Raw genomic sequence first — 17,760 nt, forward strand, 5'->3', positions numbered from 1 at the left:
ATGGGCAATGTTCTTTTCATCAGCTGGTCAGATAGATTTCTCTATTCTTTTCCACCATCATTAAACCCTTCCAGGACTGGTTCTCGGATCATCTTCAAACGTCCAAAAGACCTCACAAGAAGTTGGCATGCAAACAAAATCTATACAGGCTTGAATATCATATACTCCAACCTAGCCTACCATCTCTGAGTTTGGCGACAGGGCTCCTGAACAAATGCCATGTGGCAATCTAAACCTGAGTAAGTTGGTATAGACATTCTGAAAGTGGTGCAAGTCCCTCAAAGAGAACTTCCTATTCTTTCAAAATTAAGAGATTTTGCATGTGGGATATGCAGAAGAGCATAAAAACCAAACAATAATGAGGAGAAGTATGGCCTCTAATTACCTTTCATAAAGATTTCCCTTGCTGTTACGACTAACAGGAAGGATAATTCTCACATTTCTTTCACAATAACAATCCTTTAGAATTTTTGGGTGAGCCTTAACAAGCTTTCCAACATTCAGCAGACATAATATAGTGCTAGCAACATTGAGTCAAAACAGCTATCCTAATGGTGCAATACAATACTGGTGATTCTTAGGTTACATCAAAATAAAAAAAAACAACTGCAAGAACAAAGGGTCATAATGATTACTTTAAAGGTGTATTATAATAACTTCTATAAAGATGATGATAAACTGCTGCCTAACTGGATCCCAATTTCAGTTAATCTAGGCCAACTAGATTTACAACAGTATCATTTTAAATCTGAGTAAGTCTTTTTAAAATGAAAATAAAAGCAAGTGATGTTCATTACATATAACCTGTAGAGGTTGTACAAAGTTTTTAAATAAAAAAAAATGCAAAGTGATATATTTGTTATAAAGCGTTCCAGTATCCCCAAAGTGGGTGGGACTATTGAATGGTTGGAAGCTAGTAATTAAGATCCTGTGACGGAGAAAATCACTGAAATGATGGGAGGATCTCCAGTCTTCGGGATTGCTAAAACAGACTAATGCTGATATCGAATGAATGACTTTTATTCCTGAATGTTCCCAGGAAACTACACTTTTAACAAATTAAAATCTGATGAAATTTGAAAGGCTGGTACACACAAACTAACCATTTAAATATGAAAACATCTGTACTGTCCAGGGCTAAACCAGATTATGCATTGCCAAATAATAAACAGTGTTCCTAAAACTCGCAAAATTGTTCTGGCACACTAAGAGTGCCGTATAAATACCTCATTTGGTCCTATGCAAAGCAGGCAGGCATGGCTATGTATAGTGAGACTTACAGGTGACATCCTCGCAATGGCCTTCAGGGGAAATGTTATGATCAGAAGCAATGCATTTGGGAGTTTTGCATATTATGCAAGTCATCCGAGTATTCTCTATTATTTATGTGTGTTTAAAATCTAACCATTAAACTGAAAGGCTGTACTGTGTTTCATAGCATTAGTCCAAGTACTGTCCAAGCAGCATACGTAATGGTATGTGCAATCTTCTCCAGCACTGCCGACTTACCATTTGTAAAATAACAGCGTATGGTGATTTCCTGATACATAGTTTGATTTTCCTGGGAAGCAGGCTGAGGCTATATCATAGATATTATAAAACTGAAACATGGGTGAGCTTTTCATATTTAATGTGTAGGTGTAACACTGCTATTGTACAGTATCATTTTTTCCTAGCTATCTTATGAAGAGATATAAAGAAGATCACAATGTAGCATGACAAATCTCCCTCCCTAGCCCATGGATATTCATGAAGATTTACTGACACAATCTCGCTCCACCAATCTCTCAGCCTTTTAAGTGCAGAGACTTAAACATAATTAATATCTGCTTTATGGGCTGTATAAAATACTACCTATAATAGTGACATCTGGGATTGGGAAGAGAGTAAGAAAGGTGATTTGTACACGCTGTCTTGTCAACTAGACCTCTGCTGACCTGCTATCTGAAATAGTGAGGCCCAGTGTGTAGAAAATCTAAATTAGAAGAATTGGGTAAGCGGAGGGAGCAAACTAACAAAATTGGTGGCTTTCTCTTATTGAAGAATGGTAAACTTAGAATCTCTTTGGCAAGAGGAAATTACTACAGTGGGCTAAAGATCCTGAAGTCCTGGTGATGGCATTGACAATATTCTATGTAGAGGCGCATCACATCTCAGCATTACCATCTTGAGCTGTAAATAAGCGCAGTTAGTAGCACTCAATTTAAAGTTATTTTATTTACCGACCAAGTTGATCTTAATGAGATTCAATTGTGCGGCCTTCAGGTCACGTGCAATTAATGGATGTTGCTTAACTGATAGTGCCACCATAACAGTAGGGCAAACTGTGTCAGCTGAATGACCGAAGGACTCCTGTCAATAATTTACAACTTCACCATCAAATGTGCGAGGGGTCTATAGAAAGCTATGGATTAAGGACCCTACTGTGAAAGCTTTCATGGAAGGAGTTTGTTCTAGTTTATATGCACTGAGCACCTACAGGAGAAAAACACAAACGTTTCTCCTACTAAGCACCTGCTATGCTTAGCCAAGAAATACATGCAAATTCAACGAACAGTTTTGTAAACAATTACACTTAAGGCAACACTTACCAGTCCGGATGCATACATGGGCACTATAACTGGTTGCTTTTTGTTGCCCGTGAACAGCTGTAAAAAAAAAAACAGTTTTTCATTCGTAATCCTTATTTCAAATTCATTTAAACCTTCCAAGACAAAGTATAAATACAACCAAGTCCACGTCTTCCTAAAATTACACAAACAAATCATCAGTTCAGTCACAATAAACATTATATAGTTCTAGCAATACAAAAGAGATTTCTATTCATGGGCTTTAGCATTACTTAACATAATAGGAACTTATTCTTTTGCACAATACAGACTCTAATAACATTTATACTTGAACATTATTTAAGAATATTTAAAACCTGCTGTTTTCATAGTAAATGTTAGATGTTAACAAAAAGCAATGACACTTGAAAAATGTTCCTTAAACCACTTTAATGCAGAGGACGAGACAGCACTTCTTTTTCATTTAAAAAGAATGTTATATTTTGGCTATATTCTTGGTTCCTTATGGGGGAATCCACAAACACTAGTATCTTTAGAATCCACAATGTGTGTGAAAAAAGAATGCAAATAAGGCGAGGATGTTTTTGTGGAAACAAGTTATGAAGCTGTAAGTGCAAATTGCCCAAAACTTAAAAATAAAATGGCTTATGACCTGGGGGTGGAATGAGCCTGGGATAAGCCTCAGCAGTTAAGTGTGAAAAGCAAATGCTTCTCTACATCACTGGGGTGGGGACATCACGTGTGCGAATAGCTCTACAGAGCAAAATATGCCAAGAACAAAGCTTCAAGACAATCAGCTCATCTTTTTTCAAGGGTCAGGGTCAAGTCAGGGTAAAGGTGAACCAGGCAGCTCACTGTTTAGCTATCAGTCCTCGTAAAATCATAAAAGTTCAGGTCTAGTAACTTGAATGATCTACTCAACCTAACTGTAATGCACTTGGCTCGTAATCGGTCCCAAGATGTGCGATCCTAGGCAAATATTTTATTTTACAGAGACGCCTTTTTCTTCATAATGACATAATAATAATACTGGATTTTATACAGCGCGAACAGCTACCTCACAAGGAGGTGTCCCGGCGCTAGTAGAACACTAATGACCAGGGCTAAAGAATAGAGAAGCTAGCGTGGCTGGGTGAATAGCCAGGTCTTAAGTAATTTCTTAAAACAGGGTTCAGACGGGGCCTGTTGGATTGCTTGAGGTAGTGAGTTCCACAGAGCGGGGACGTTTGCTGAAAAGGTCCGCCCGCCTAGTCGGGCCTTTTTTGCGCGCGGGACGGCCAGCTGGACGCGGTCGTTGGACCTTAGTGCGCGACTTTGAAGATATCTTGGGAGGCGATTTTTCAGGTATTGTGGGCAGGAGCCATGCAGAGATCTGAACGCCAGCGTCAGAGCTTTGAATTTTATTCTGTTGACTATTGGCAACCAGTGCAGGGTTCGGAGATGCGGAGAGACTGACTGCTTGAACGGAATTCGCAGTAGTAGTCTCGCAGCCGCATTTTGAACTACCTGAAGCTTGTGCGTCAGGTATTTTGGAAGGCCAAGGTATAAACCATTGGCATAATCCAGTCGGGAGGTGACAGTCGCGTGGACAACCGTTTTTCTGCAGCTCACTGGTAGGAGTCTTAGGATTTTTCGTAGGTTTCTCAGCTTACTCAGGCAGCATCCGGCGACTTGTTGGATATGGGATGAGAAGGACATGTTATCATCCCATCTCACACCAAGATTTTTTGCCGAGTGGCTGGGTGGGGGGGGCGGGCCCATCTCCGTTGGCCACCAGAATTCTGGGGGGGGGGAGGGACCCTTGCCGAAGAAAATGACTTCGGTTTTATTAGCATTAAGTTTTAATTTATTAGTGTTCATCCAGTGTGCTATATCCTGGAGACACCCTTTGAAATTAGAGAACGACTCCTGCGTTATCTCAGAGTAAGGAAATACCAACTGGGTGTCGTCGGCATATGATATTGCCTTGACCCCCCAGTTGGCAATTAACGTAAAGAGAGGAGCCAGGTAGATGTTGAACAGAAGGGGGCTGAGGGCCGACCCCTGCGGGACTCCACAGCTGAGGGTTTTAGGTGTAGAAGAAATCGTTCCAAGTGCCACCTTCTGCGTTCTCTGCGATAGGTAGGAGTTTATCCACCCCAGCGCTCTGTCCTGAATACCTATCTCAGCCAGCCGGCTGAGTAATCTGGCGTGGTCCACCGTATCGAAGGCGGCCGACAGATTCAGGAGTACCAGCATTGCTGAGTTTCCTGCATCCATCGACCACCTCACCGACTCGGCAACTTCAATGAGCGCTGTCTCTGTGCTAAAGCCGGGGCGGAAGCCAGATTGAGTTTCATGCAAAATGTTGTTGGTTTCTACGAATTTGCTCAGTTGGCGCTGTATAACTTTTTCCAGCATTTTTCCCGGGGCAGCTAGTAGGGATATAGGGCGGAGATTCGTAAGGTCGTGTGGATCCCCATTAGGTTTTTTCTTTAGGGGTAAGAGGGTAGCGTGCTTCCAGATGTCCGGGAATATACCCGACATGATGGAGGAGTTCCAGATACCTAGAAGTGTGGGGGCGACCGAGTCCGCTATGGCACTCCATAGTTTTGCTGGGCAGGGGTCGTCAGGGGAGCCTGATTTGCAGCGGATGAGTTCCTGCCTTACCTCAATCAGGGGGATGTGCATAAACTGGGTGAGGGTCTTGTCTGGCCCACCGTTATTCGCTCGGTCCTGCTTCACAGTTTTTATTATTGGACCAAAGGAGTCATATACTTTCTTAATTTTCTGGTCAAAAAACTCTGAAATTTGCTCACATAGCGTAGCTGTGGGTACAACCTCTCTTTCAATGCATTTTGGTTTGAAGAACGATTGTACCACTTTGAAGACCTGTTTGCTAGACTGTTCTGCCTGAAGAATCGAGTCCGCATAGAAACACTTTTTACTTTTCCTGATAGATTTCCGGAGTTTTTTGGAAGCTTCTTTATACCTAGCTTTTTCTTCCAGACCGTAGTTTGCTCTCCAGAGTCTCTCCAGTTTTTTACAGGCTGCTTTCTCATTCCTGAGTTCTTGGGAGAACCAGGGAGCTGAGGGGGAGGCTCTTTTTGATAAAGCCCGAGAGGCTGGGGCGATGGAGGAAACCATCTTTCCGATCCATTCATTAAGTAGTTGAGCATCCGTGTTGGCATTGTTTGTCAAGGATGGGGAGGTTTGCGCTAGGACAGGGCACATAGTCTCGGGGGTCAGTTTTTTCCATTGCCTCTTTAAGTAGTAGTTTTTAGTCGCAGCAGGAGTGTTATTCACAATATTCAGTGAAAAAGGGACGAGTAAGTGGTCTGACCATGTCAAAGGGAGAGGAGTCTCCGAGAGCACATTCTTAATATTAGAGAAGATGAGATCGATAGTGTGGCACCCCGTGTGTGTAGGGCCCTCATTGATCAGTCTGAGACTGGCCATATTTAACGTGGTTTTTAGCCGTTCTGTCAAGGCACAGTCAGGTTTATCCATGTGGATATTAAAATCACCTACCACAATGAAAAGGGGGTGAAGAAGCGAGCTCTGGACGATCGTGTCTAATAGGCTAGTTAGAGAGGAGTCTGAGCCGACCGGAGGGCGATATATCACTAGTCCTGCTAATGATAGCTGAGGGCTCACTTGAAAGCAAAAGTGAAGGCCTTCAATTCCTTGAATAGCAGTGGGGGCTGAGGATGTTAATACTAAATGCTCTTTAAAAATAATGGCGACACCACCGCCTCTTTTTTCCCCCGGGCGGTTGGCGAGGCATATTTTGAATCCCGGAGGGACTGCAAGTGCAATGGAAGTCAAGTTGTCCTCCTTGATCCATGTTTCTGTTAAAAAGAGGATATCCCATTCTTGTTCTTCTAATAAAAGCCAGACATCGTCTGCATGTTTGGCTAGGGATCTGCAGTTAAGAAGACCTGCCCTAAGGTTTGTTTGTGAAGGAGGTTTGTACTTAGGGGGTATCATGGAGGCCTCCCTGCCAATAGCTATCTCACAATTGTTACAGATCTGGGGGGGTTCGAAGGTCAAAGGGTCTGTAGAGTGTGGGCAGCATTTGGATGGGGGATTGAGTGCTTTAAGGTCCTCACCTGACCACACTATCCCTCCACCATGTGTTCCGCTGCCGGCAGCATATCTGGCCCCGGCCGCGGTCTGGTCGCGGACGGGCGCAGACGGGCTTGCCTTAGGCGCGCCTTCGGCGCGCAAACGGCGCCCCCGCTGCGCCCGTCCGCTGCGCTTCCGGTGGAAACACATGGTAAATAGTGGCGGGGGGAGGGGTGTGGCCTGTCAGGTGGTGGGCGTGCCTGCGTGTCCCAAGGCAGGGCGTCCACTCGATCAAGTATCCCGTGGCAGAGGGGTTGAGGTAGGAATGTTGTCAATCACATTTATATACACACTCAAAAATAGTAAAAGAACGTCTAAAATCACATTCAATTTACACAGTAATACAGTTTTTAAAAAAACGCTCGCTAGACTCTCCCGGCTTCCGCCTCAGGAGGTCAAAGTGTTCTGCCTCGCGCTAGGAATGGCGCGCTATTTGAACGTTCGTTCGAAAAAGGGGCGTGGCCTGTCAGGTGGTGGGCGTGCCTGCGTGTCCCAGGGCAGGGCGTCACCTCGATAAAGTATCCCGTGGCAGAGGGGGATGAGGTAGGAATGTTGTCAATCACATTTAAATACACACTCAAAAATAGTAAAAGAACGTCTAAAATCACATTCAATTTACACAGTAATACAGTTTTTAAAAAAACGCTCGCTAGACTCTCCCGGCTTCCGCCTCAGGAGGTCAAAGTGTTCTGCCTCGCGCTAGGAATGGCGCGCTATTTGAACGTTCTGTCGAAAAAGGGCGTGGCCTGTCAGGTGGTGGGCGTGCCTGCGTGTCCCAGGGCAGGGCGTCCACTCGATAAAGTATCCCGTGGCAGAGGGGGATGAGGTAGGAATGTTGTCAATCACATTTAAATACACACTCAAAAATAGTAAAAGAACGTCTAAAATCACATTCAATTTACACAGTAATACAGTTTTTAAAAAAACGCTCGCTAGACTCTCCCGGCTTCCGCCTCAGGAGGTCAAAGTGTTCATACAAGAGCACCTTCAGATATGCGAGTTCAACATATCTTCTGCACAAAAAAAATATATTTTTTTTATTTAATAGACCGAACATTTGCTCTATATATAACACGAATCTGGCCCACATATTGGGGACACATGACCTCTGACTTGCCTTTTAGTTCCCTATGAAATTGTCGCAGGGCAGGAATATTTCTCAGTTCAAGTCTAAAAACACTTTTAATAAAAAATATTACTGAAGCATGATGTAATAGTGCCCTGTCATTTACAGACAGCACATTGCCCATTGAAATGGCTACAGGCTTTCCCAATAACATGGTTTTACTGATAAAATTATATAGGGCATAAATAATGTTTGGAAATTGAGTTTTAACAAAAGTGTTTATCATTTGCACATCATCAAGTAAAGTGTTCCGATTTGTTTTCCTCTTATAAAGTATTTTCATCACCACACAGAATTAAAAAATCTGCTTTGATAACTACTGAAATATATTTTGAAACGTTTGTGCAGTTCACTTATTAGCTATTTAAATGTTGCATTAGAAACAAACGCCTTACATTCATTTCCCATGCATAGCACAGCACAATTGTCAGACAATTCACTTTGCAAAATTCTCTAATTTCAGTCAGAGAAAGAAGACAAACTGACTTTTGACCTCTGTCTCTGAATGCAGACCAAATGTGACAAGATAACAAGATTTAAAGGAATCTTTATGGCTCATTCAATATGTGATTTAAGAGAACCCCTGGTATTTGTCCGTCCCTCAGAATGGGCCAGTAGGCCCTCAAAATAGCTTGCACTGATGAAATCTGACTTGCCATAGCGAGTGGGTGAGTAGATTTTTGGAGGCATGGCTATGTTCATAGCTTGGGAAAGTGGATGGTCCAGATCAAGCCATGTGACCGGCTTTACTTAGTTGTGAGCTACAAAAGCAAGAAGCCTGCTAGTGTGCTGCTATTTTTTTATGACATATATAGCCTTTCCAGAAAAGCAAAGAGAAAGGAGCAAACAGAAGACATAACATGCTAGATTAATAATCTACACACCAAACCGCATTTGACTGGAATACGAATGGAAGGTTTAGTTTCCCCATTTCATACCAAAAAAGGAAGATAATTACAACAAATTATTTGAACAGGTTCTAAACACTTCAGTGGGTGGTTATCAATGCTCCATACTTTGGATTTAGAAACCAAATTCTAAAAGAATAAATGTCAGGCAAGGAGTACACTATACAACCTAAAAACATTAAGCACCTTGTGTTTGTTGCCAATGCAGGTCATGATCAAGCACTTCATAACAAATAATCCATCAAAGTAGTTCAAGCTTTCAATGCAGATAGGCATATACTGAGACGAGAATACTCCCTATATGATAAATAGACATGAACCCTTTTCCTAACTTACCCAGCTGCAAGTGAATTTGTTATCCTCCCTGTTCCTGCCCAGAGGTCATCAAATCCTGCATGCAAGTGCAGGCCTAAGGCCAAGACTGACCCTGAGACCCAGAGTGCGGCTCTGAGGTTAAGTGGGGTGTGTCAAATGTATACCCCTTGATCGACATGAGCTGTGTTTGCAGCATACCATTTCTTAATTCTTAGTGTTTGGACAGGCCTTTCTCCATGTTTCAAAACAAAGCAGAATGTCTATTGGACTGCCTTGTGTGTATGTTATGTGAGTGTTGCCTTTATGGTGCCTGCTAGCAAGACTCCCAGTTTGAAGTGACTGAATGTATGCTATAGCCAATGGGATCAATTTGGAATTTCCCCTGGTTTTGACATAGTGCAAGATGGAGGTCTTATTTCAGAAGGGGTCAGTGTACCCAACCAAATGCTTTTTCAGCATCGATTGAAATAAGTAGGGTAGGGGCCCCGGAGTGGGTGGTTTTGTCAATGAGATGGAGCAATCACTTGGTGTTAGCACCACTGTTGGACTGGGCCCTTCTGGCAGGCCCACCCCTGAAGTTGTGCTCGTTATATGTGACCTGGGGATGGTGATTCCCCCTCTGAGTGCGTGTAGATGAGAGATGCCTGCCCTCCCATAGGACTGCATGGGGAATGGGTGTGTCCCTGATAGTTCCTGGTGCGTGGGGGGTACAGGCTCGAGTCTGGTATGTATGGACTCGTGCGATTGAATGCTGTAAGATGATGTATGCGACGTGTGTGTGTCTAAAAGAGAAGTGCCACTTCTAGACATCGGTGTGTGTGTGCAGTAAGTATGCTGGCGCGTGATTGGCTGAAGTGAGGGAGGGGCGGTGCCTGTATCCTGTATGGGTCTGGGCTGTCCCCCACAATGCTGGCTCCACCCACCTGGGGTGCGTCTGGTGTCCTAGCCTGGCCAGTAACAAGAAATTCCTTATAACCAGTTCTAGCTGGATCTCATCCTGCCTGCCCCTTTTTAGACAAAGGGGTCTCCTGTATAAAAGGAGGGTGTGCCCTTTTCTCTCTCTCTTTCCTGCTGGTCCTGACTGACTCCTGCCAGGGGCATGCTGCTGCTTGGGGCTCAGGGGAAGGGCTTGCCTCCCTGAGCCCTGCCCTGCCCCTGACCCACTGCTGTCCTGGACCCTACCAAGACTCTGCTGATTTTTGAGACCCCAGCGCCTGGAGGCACTTTATTCCCCCTTTCTGGCTGTCCTAGCGCCCTGGGGCGCCTCATCGATGCTTCCAGCGCTTGGGAGCGCTTCCCCGTGGTCCTAGCGCCTCGAGGCGCTGCCTGCATGCTCCTAGCGCTGGGCGCGCTCCATTCGTCTTGCCAGTGCCCCCCCGGCCTTTTCCCGTTCGTGGGAGGGGGCCCGAGCCCCCCAGCGAGTGCCTACCTCGCTTGCCCCCGCCCTCGTTCTATTTATCGAGGGTGCCTGGCCCTCGGCGATTTCCCCTGAGTTCACCGCCGCAGCCCGGGACCCCGCGTGAGGCCCGCCCCCGGGCCGCGCTCTGATAGGCTGCTGGCCCGATGACGTCTCCCCGGGCCGCGCTCTGATTGGCCGGCGACCCGGGGAGCTGTAGAGGCGGAGGGGAGAGCCGAGCATGCAGGGAGCGGCGGGAGCCTACTCCGCGCCCCTGCGTCCCCCAGAAGCAGTGCCGCTTCCCCCCCGGGGCCCCCCAGGAGCGAGAGGGAGCCCCGGAGAGCGAGGAGAGACCGGCGCGACCAACAGCCGGTGAGTGCTGCCGGAGGGGAGGCGGGGCTTCGGGGCACATTGTCGGTGCCCGCCCCTCCCCTCCAGCGCGAGCACACATGTGTTTGAAGGCCCGCGGGGCCCCCAGTGATGCCGGGTCCCCCGAGGGGGACCCCGCCTGCCCCGCAGCTTGACCCCTGAGCCCGAGAGGCTCCATCATGGCCCGTGGGGCCACCCGTGATGCCGGGTCCCCCGAGGGGGACCCCGCCTGCCCTGCCTTGACCCCGGAGCCCCGTGAGGCTCCACCTCCGGCCTGAGCCGCGAGAGGCTCCTTCTGTATTTTTACCCCCGAGCCCCGAGAGGCTCCAGCTGCATCTTTGACCCCCGAGCCCCGAGGAGGCTCCAACGTGTCCTTGCCCCTGAGCCCCGAGAGGCTCCAGCTACAATCCCTGAGCCCCGAGGAGGCTCCACCACGTGGCCCTTGCCCTTCCGAGCCTGCGAGGCTCCGCCCAGTTGTTCCCGAGCCCGAGAGGCTCCACCGTTTGGTGCCTTTTTCCCCAGAGCCTGCGAGGCTCCCCCAATGGCCCCATCCTTGCTCTACAGCTGCCCAGCACTTCGTGGGCAGCTGCTACGTTTAGGTTTATTGTCCCTGGCTACCTGCAGCCTGCCCTGAACATCGTGACATTGCCTGTTGGAAGTACCGATTAATGTTAATGTGATTCTGAAAGTATTACGTGTTGCCTTCTGATGATGCCTCTGTTATGTTCTGTGCTTGTCATTCCTTCCCTCCTAAACATCCTAGGTCTCATGAATGTGGCTTCTGGTTAGAGTGAGATCTACTGCTAGTTCTATTGAGCTCCAGGTGGTGATGTGTTCTAATGCTAAGCTCCTGGGTGTAATGTGTTCTAGTGCTAGGTCGAGGAACCTCCCAGGGGTTACGTGTTCTAATGCCGGTTCCATCATGTGCATATTCCTGGCAGTGGCCCATGGCACTGCCCTGTATATCGTCCCTTGTAAACCCTGCCCGTGCCCTTGGCACCTTGTAAATTGCGTATTCCTGTCTAAATGTGTTCTTCAATACAAAGGCTATTTTTATATATATCTTGTGTGGAGTTCCTTTTGTGGGGGGCCCGGGAGGTTGTTGCTGGGGGGGCGTGCGCAAATGCTTTACACATGACCTCCGAGATAGGCCTGACTGCTCGTGCCAAGCTACCGAGGGGGTGAGCAGGGGTTGTCTTGGTGGGTGACTTCCCTACCCTAACTAGAAAGGGTGATTTCTGCCTGGCCTTGGCACAAGCCTCGGCCAACCAGGGATCCCATTTCTAACATTGGTGGCTAGCGGTGGGATTTGGACTTGTGTTTGCGCAGCACCTCAGTGATAACCGGCCCCACTACAACACTCTGCAGTTTAGATGGTCGCAAAGAAAAGAAACTATTGGTGCGCGTTGCTAAAAATATTTGTTTGTGGGGAAAAAAAAGTGGTTCTGGTGCACTTTGCTAAAAATGTCACTTCTTGTGAAAAAAGTGGTTCCGGTGCATTTTGCTAAAAATGTGGGTTCTTGTGAAAAATGTGGTCCCGGTGCACTTTGCTAAAAATGTCTATTGTTGTGAAAAATGTGGTTCTGGTGCGCTGTGAGTTAGGTGTCCCTAGCTCGGGAGGGTAGATCATCCCCCTAAGTGCAATGTGTTTTCTGGATTCACCAGAAGGGTGGGATCCAGTGGTGGCAGCGAAATTGTGTCCAATATGTGCGGTCCTTGTCCCTTCCCTGGAGTAATGGTACCTGTGCCACATGGGTCAGGTTGAGGAATCAGGGGCGGTAAAAACTGTCTTACCAGTCCAGGGGAGGGTGTGTGGATGAATGTTGAGGTGTGCTGATTAATGGAGTGTAAGTTCTCTGAGGGGGAGCTTGCTGAATAATGGAGTGTAAGTTCTCTGGGATGGGGAGCTTGCTGAAGCAACGATAATTGTATCCTACCTACCCCGCTGAATGTGTTTGATGCATCATGTGTTCCGTACACCGCTGAATGTGTTTTATGCGTCAGGTGTCCTACCTACCCCGCTGAATGTGTTTGATGCATCATGTGTTCCGTACACCGCTGAATGTGTTTTAGGCGTCAGGTGTTCTACCTTCCCCGCTGAATGTGTTCGATGCATCATGTGTTCCGTACACCGCTGAATGTGTTTTATGCGTCAGGTGTCCCCCTTGCTGAATGAATGTTAAGTTGTATCCCGGACAAGGGAGCCCTGCTGACTGAGTCGCGGCTTGCCTTGGGGAGAGCTGAACTTGGAGCCCTGCTGACGTTGTCGCGGCTCATCGTGCTGTAGTGAATGTGAGGTTGTATCCCGGACAAGGGAGCCCTGCTGACTGAGTCGCGGCTTGCCTTGGGGAGAGCTGAACTTGGAGCCCTGCTGACGTCGCGGCTCATCGTGCTGAAGTGAATGTTAAGTTGTATCCCGGACAAGGGAGCCCTGCTGACTGAGTCGCGGCTTGCCTTGGGGAGAGCTGAACTTGGAGCCCTGCTGACGTTGTCGCGGCTCATCGTGCTGTAGTGAATGTGAGGTTGTATCCCGGACAAGGGAGCCCTGCTGACGCTGTCGCGGCTTGCCTTGGGGAGAGCTGAACACTGAGCCCTGCTGACGTTGTCGCGGCTCTTCTTGTTGAATGTATGTAAGTTGTATCCCGGACAAGGGAGCCCTGCTGACGCTGTCGCTGCTTGCCTTGGGGAGAGCTGAACACTGAGCCCTGCTGACGCTGTCACGGCTCATCTTGCTGAATGAATGTAGGTGCGGAACTGGACAGGGGTCAGAGGGAGTGTGACCCCTGGGCATCCGGTGACTTAGTTCCCAGGTGGTAGACCAGTGGAGGGAGGAAGTTCCGAAACTGGTAGAAGAGCGTGTTCTGAGGGTGCTTCTCCTGGGAGAGCGCAGAACCTCAGAAGTAGAGGTAGGGTGGGGCATTCTTGCCCGTGACCTCTGGCCAGCCTGAGGGTGCGGACCCTAGGTGGGAGAGAAAGTGGTAAAGTGGAACTACACGAAGAAGGGGAGTGGAGAGTGGCTGTCGTGGGCCAGGGGTTACCACCCCCCACTCCGGGTTGGCATGGACCAGTGGTATCTGGGTGGCCTAGGGCCTGGTCCTAGCCGTGGTCAACTAAGGAGTACCAGTGGGGTAGCCTAGTTGGGCCTATGTTTTTTATTTTTGTTCTGTAATTTTTTTTTTGTTTTATGTGTGCGTCGATAAGATCAAAGTGGCGTAGAACTGGAAGGGGACCCTGCAGTGCGGGCCTGCGTCCATGTTCTTTTTTCGCCCAAAGCAGGGAAGTCCATCACGGTGGTGATTGGCCTACCCTGCGTTTTGGCTGGAAGGGGGCCGTGTTGGACTGGGCCCTTCTGGCAGGCCCACCCCTGAAGTTGTGCTCGTTATATGTGACCTGGGGATGGTGATTCCCCCTCTGAGTGCGTGTAGATGAGAGATGCCTGCCCTCCCATAGGACTGCATGGGGAATGGGTGTGTCCCTGATAGTTTCTGGTGCGTGGGGGGTACAGGCTCGAGTCTGGTATGTATGGACTCGTGCGATTGAATGCTGTAAGATGATGTATGCGACGTGTGTGTGTCTAAAAGAGAAGTGCCACTTCTAGACATCGGTGTGTGTGTGCAGTAAGTATGCTGGCGCGTGATTGGCTGAAGTGAGGGAGGGGCGGTGCCTGTATCCTGTATGGGTCTGTGCTGTCCCCCACAATGCTGGCTCCACCCACCTGGGGTGCGTCTGGTGTCCTAGCCTGGCCAGTAACAAGAAATTCCTTATAACCAGTTCTAGCTGGTTCTCATCCTGCCTGCCCCTTTTTAGACAAAGGGGTCTCCTGTATAAAAGGAGGGTGTGCCCTTTTCTCTCTCTCTTTCCTGCTGGTCCTGACTGACTCCTGCCAGGGGCATGCTGCTGCTTGGGGCTCAGGGGAAGGGCTTGCCTCCCTGAGCCCTGCCCTGCCCCTGACCCACTGCTGTCCTGGACCCTACCAAGACTCTGCTGATTTTTGAGACCCCAGCGCCTGGAGGCACTTTATTCCCCCTTTCTGGCTGTCCTAGCGCCCTGGGGCGCCTCATCTATGCTTCCAGCGCTTGGGAGCGCTTCCCCGTGGTCCTAGCGCCTCGAGGCGCTGCCTGCATGCTCCTAGCGCTGGGCGCGCTCCATTTGTCTTGCCAGTGCCCACCCGGCCTTTTCCCGTTCGTGGGAGGGGGCCCGAGCCCCCCAGCGAGTGCCTACCTCGCTTGCCCCCGCCCTCGTTCTATTTATCGAGGGTGCCTGGCCCTCGGCGATTTCCCCTGAGTTTACCGCCGCAGCCCGGGACCCCGCGTGAGGCCCGCCCCCGGGCCGCGCTCTGATAGGCTGCTGGCCCGATGACGTCTCCCCGGGCCGTGCTCTGATTGGCCGGCGACCCGGGGAGCTGTAGAGGCGGAGGGGAGAGCCGAGCATGCAGGGAGCGGCGGGAGCCTACTCCGCGCCCCTGCGTCCCCCAGAAGCAGTGCCGCTTCCCCCCCGGGGCCCCCCAGGAGCGAGAGGGAGCCCCGGAGAGCGAGGAGAGACCGGCGCGACCAACAGCCGGTGAGTGCTGCCGGAGGGGAGGCGGGGCTTCGAGGCACATTGTCGGTGCCCGCCCCTCCCCTCCAGCGCGAGCACACATGTGTTTGAAGGCCCGCGGGGCCCCCAGTGATGCCGGGTCCCCCGAGAGGGACCCCGCCTGCCCCGCAGCTTGACCCCTGAGCCCGAGAGGCTCCATCATGGCCCGTGGGGCCACCCGTGATGCCGGGTCCCCCGAGGGGGACCCCGCCTGCCCTGCCTTGACCCCGGAGCCCCGCGAGGCTCCACCTCCGGCCTGAGCCCAGAGAGGCTCCTTCTGTATTTTTACCCCTGAGCCCCGAGAGGCTCCAGCTGCATCTTTGACCCCCGAGCCCCGAGGAGGCTCCAACGTGTCCTTGCCCCTGAGCCCCGAGAGGCTCCAGCTATAATCCCTGAGCCCCGAGGAGGCTCCACCACGTGGCCCTTGCCCTTCCGAGCCTGCGAGGCTCCGCCCAGTTGTTCCCGAGCCCGAGAGGCTCCACCGTTTGGCGCCTTTTTCCCCAGAGCCTGCGAGGCTCCCCCAATGGCCCCATCCTTGCTCTACAGCTGCCCAGCACTTCGTGGGCAGCTGCTACGTTTAGGTTTATTGTACCTGGCTACCTGCAGCCTGCCCTGAACATCGTGACATTGCCTGTTGGAAGTACCGATTAATGTTAATGTGATTCTGAAAGTATTACGTGTTGCCTTCTGATGATGCCTCTGTTATGTTCTGTGCTTGTCATTCCTTCCCTCCTAAACATCCTAGGTCTCATGAATGTGGCTTCTGGTTAGAGTGAGATCTACTGCTATTTCATTCAGCTCCAGGTGGTGATGTGTTCTAATGCTAAGCTCCTGGGTGTAATGTGTTCTAGTGCTAGGTCGAGGAACCTCCCAGGGGTTACGTGTTCTAATGCCGGTTCCATCATGTGCATATTCCTGGCAGTGGCCCCATGGCACTGCCCTGTATATCGTCCCTTGTAAACCCTGCCCGTGCCCCTGGCACCTTGTAAATTGCGTATTCCTGTCTAAATGTGTTCTTCAATACAAAGGCTATTTTTATATATATCTTGTGTGGAGTTCCTTTTGTGGGGGGCCCGGGAGGTTGTTGCTGGGGGGGCGTGCGCAAATGCTTTACACATGACCTCCGAGATAGGCCTGACTGCTCGTGCCAAGCTACCGAGGGGGTGAGCAGGGGTTGTCTTGGTGGGTGACTTCCCTACCCTAACTAGAAAGGGTGATTTCTGCCTGGCCTTGGCACAAGCCTCGGCCAACCAGGGATCCCATTTCTAACAACCACAATCGGGCCTCAGTACAAAACCTGCCTGGTCAGGATCTACTAATCCAAACATGTACTGCCCCAGGTGACCAGCTAAGACACCTGTGAAAATCTTCACGTCCAAGTTTTTAATAAGAAATAGGCCAGTATGAGGCACAGAGAACAGGGTCATTACACTGTTCAGGTAGGACCATTATAATAGCTGATTTCATGATGTCAGTGATAGAGCCTTTGGAAGTGAAGGAGTTGTACAACTTCGTCAACATGGGGGCCAGTTGGGCAGCAGATATCTTGTAAAAGGTAGCGGTGAACCAGTCTTGACCGGGTGCCCTATCAGGTTTGAGTCTCACTATGGCTCCCAGAACTTCTTGGACAGTGATGTCTCCGTCAAGTAGGGATGCTTCCCTCTCCGGAAGCTTAGTCAAGTGTGCCTGCGCCAGGTAAGAGTCAGTCGTCTGGATGGAGTGTTTCGGCAGAGTACAGCGTAGAATAAAAACGGCTGAATTCTTCAGCGATCTCTTCATCACCCCTCATTGCCTGGCCGGAGGAGGTAGAGATTTCTCAGATCCGTCGATGATGGGTCGGTGTGCGGGAAGTCGACCCGCCATGTTCTGTCCAGTGCGGAGCAATGCGTGTTCCGCTGCATCCAGGTCTAGTGCCCCGAGTTGCTTTCTCGCCATTGTGAGTTGCCTGTGTGTTTTGTGGGAGCCCGTCTCTCTATGGGCCTTCTTAAGTGCTGCTAACTCAGCCACCAGTGAAGAACGCTTGTTTTTACAATCTTTGTTGAGTTGTGCAGCTACTGTTATTTATGCTCCCATGACCACTGCATTGAGTGCATTCAATATTAAAGTCACCGGTGTCTGATAGGTGTCATTAGCATCAAGATAGCCCCGAATCACCCATCTAACTTCTTTAACTGTGGGTTCATATGCTAGGAGTTTAGGTTTAAGACGCCACAATTGTGAACGTATACTGCGGATGGATAATCATAGAGTAATAGTGATCGGGCATGATCTGAAAGGGCTACCACCCTGAAATCTGTGTGGGACACAATAGGCATTAAGAACGCCGTTGCGAGAAAGTAGTCTATCCTAGCAGAAGATTTGTGTGCCACTGAGAAAAATGAATAGGCCCTAGTT

The 17,760-nt window shown here is 49.4% G+C and overlaps 1 protein-coding gene across 2 annotated transcripts in view; it reads right to left on the minus strand.

The window, feature by feature from the left end:
• AFTPH (aftiphilin) overlaps positions 1-17,760 on the minus strand; it is a 267,873-nt gene that overhangs the window by 99,311 nt on the left and 150,802 nt on the right. For both annotated transcript variants that reach the window (XM_078649420.1, XM_078649421.1), the window contains exon 5: positions 2,592-2,648. In XM_078649420.1, coding sequence (XP_078505546.1) covers positions 2,592-2,648 — 57 coding nt within the window. The remainder of the gene's footprint in view (positions 1-2,591; positions 2,649-17,760) is intronic.

Source organism: Lissotriton helveticus, chromosome 6 (assembly GCF_964261635.1).
Source record: "Lissotriton helveticus chromosome 6, aLisHel1.1, whole genome shotgun sequence".
Lineage (NCBI taxonomy): Eukaryota > Metazoa > Chordata > Amphibia > Caudata > Salamandridae > Lissotriton > Lissotriton helveticus.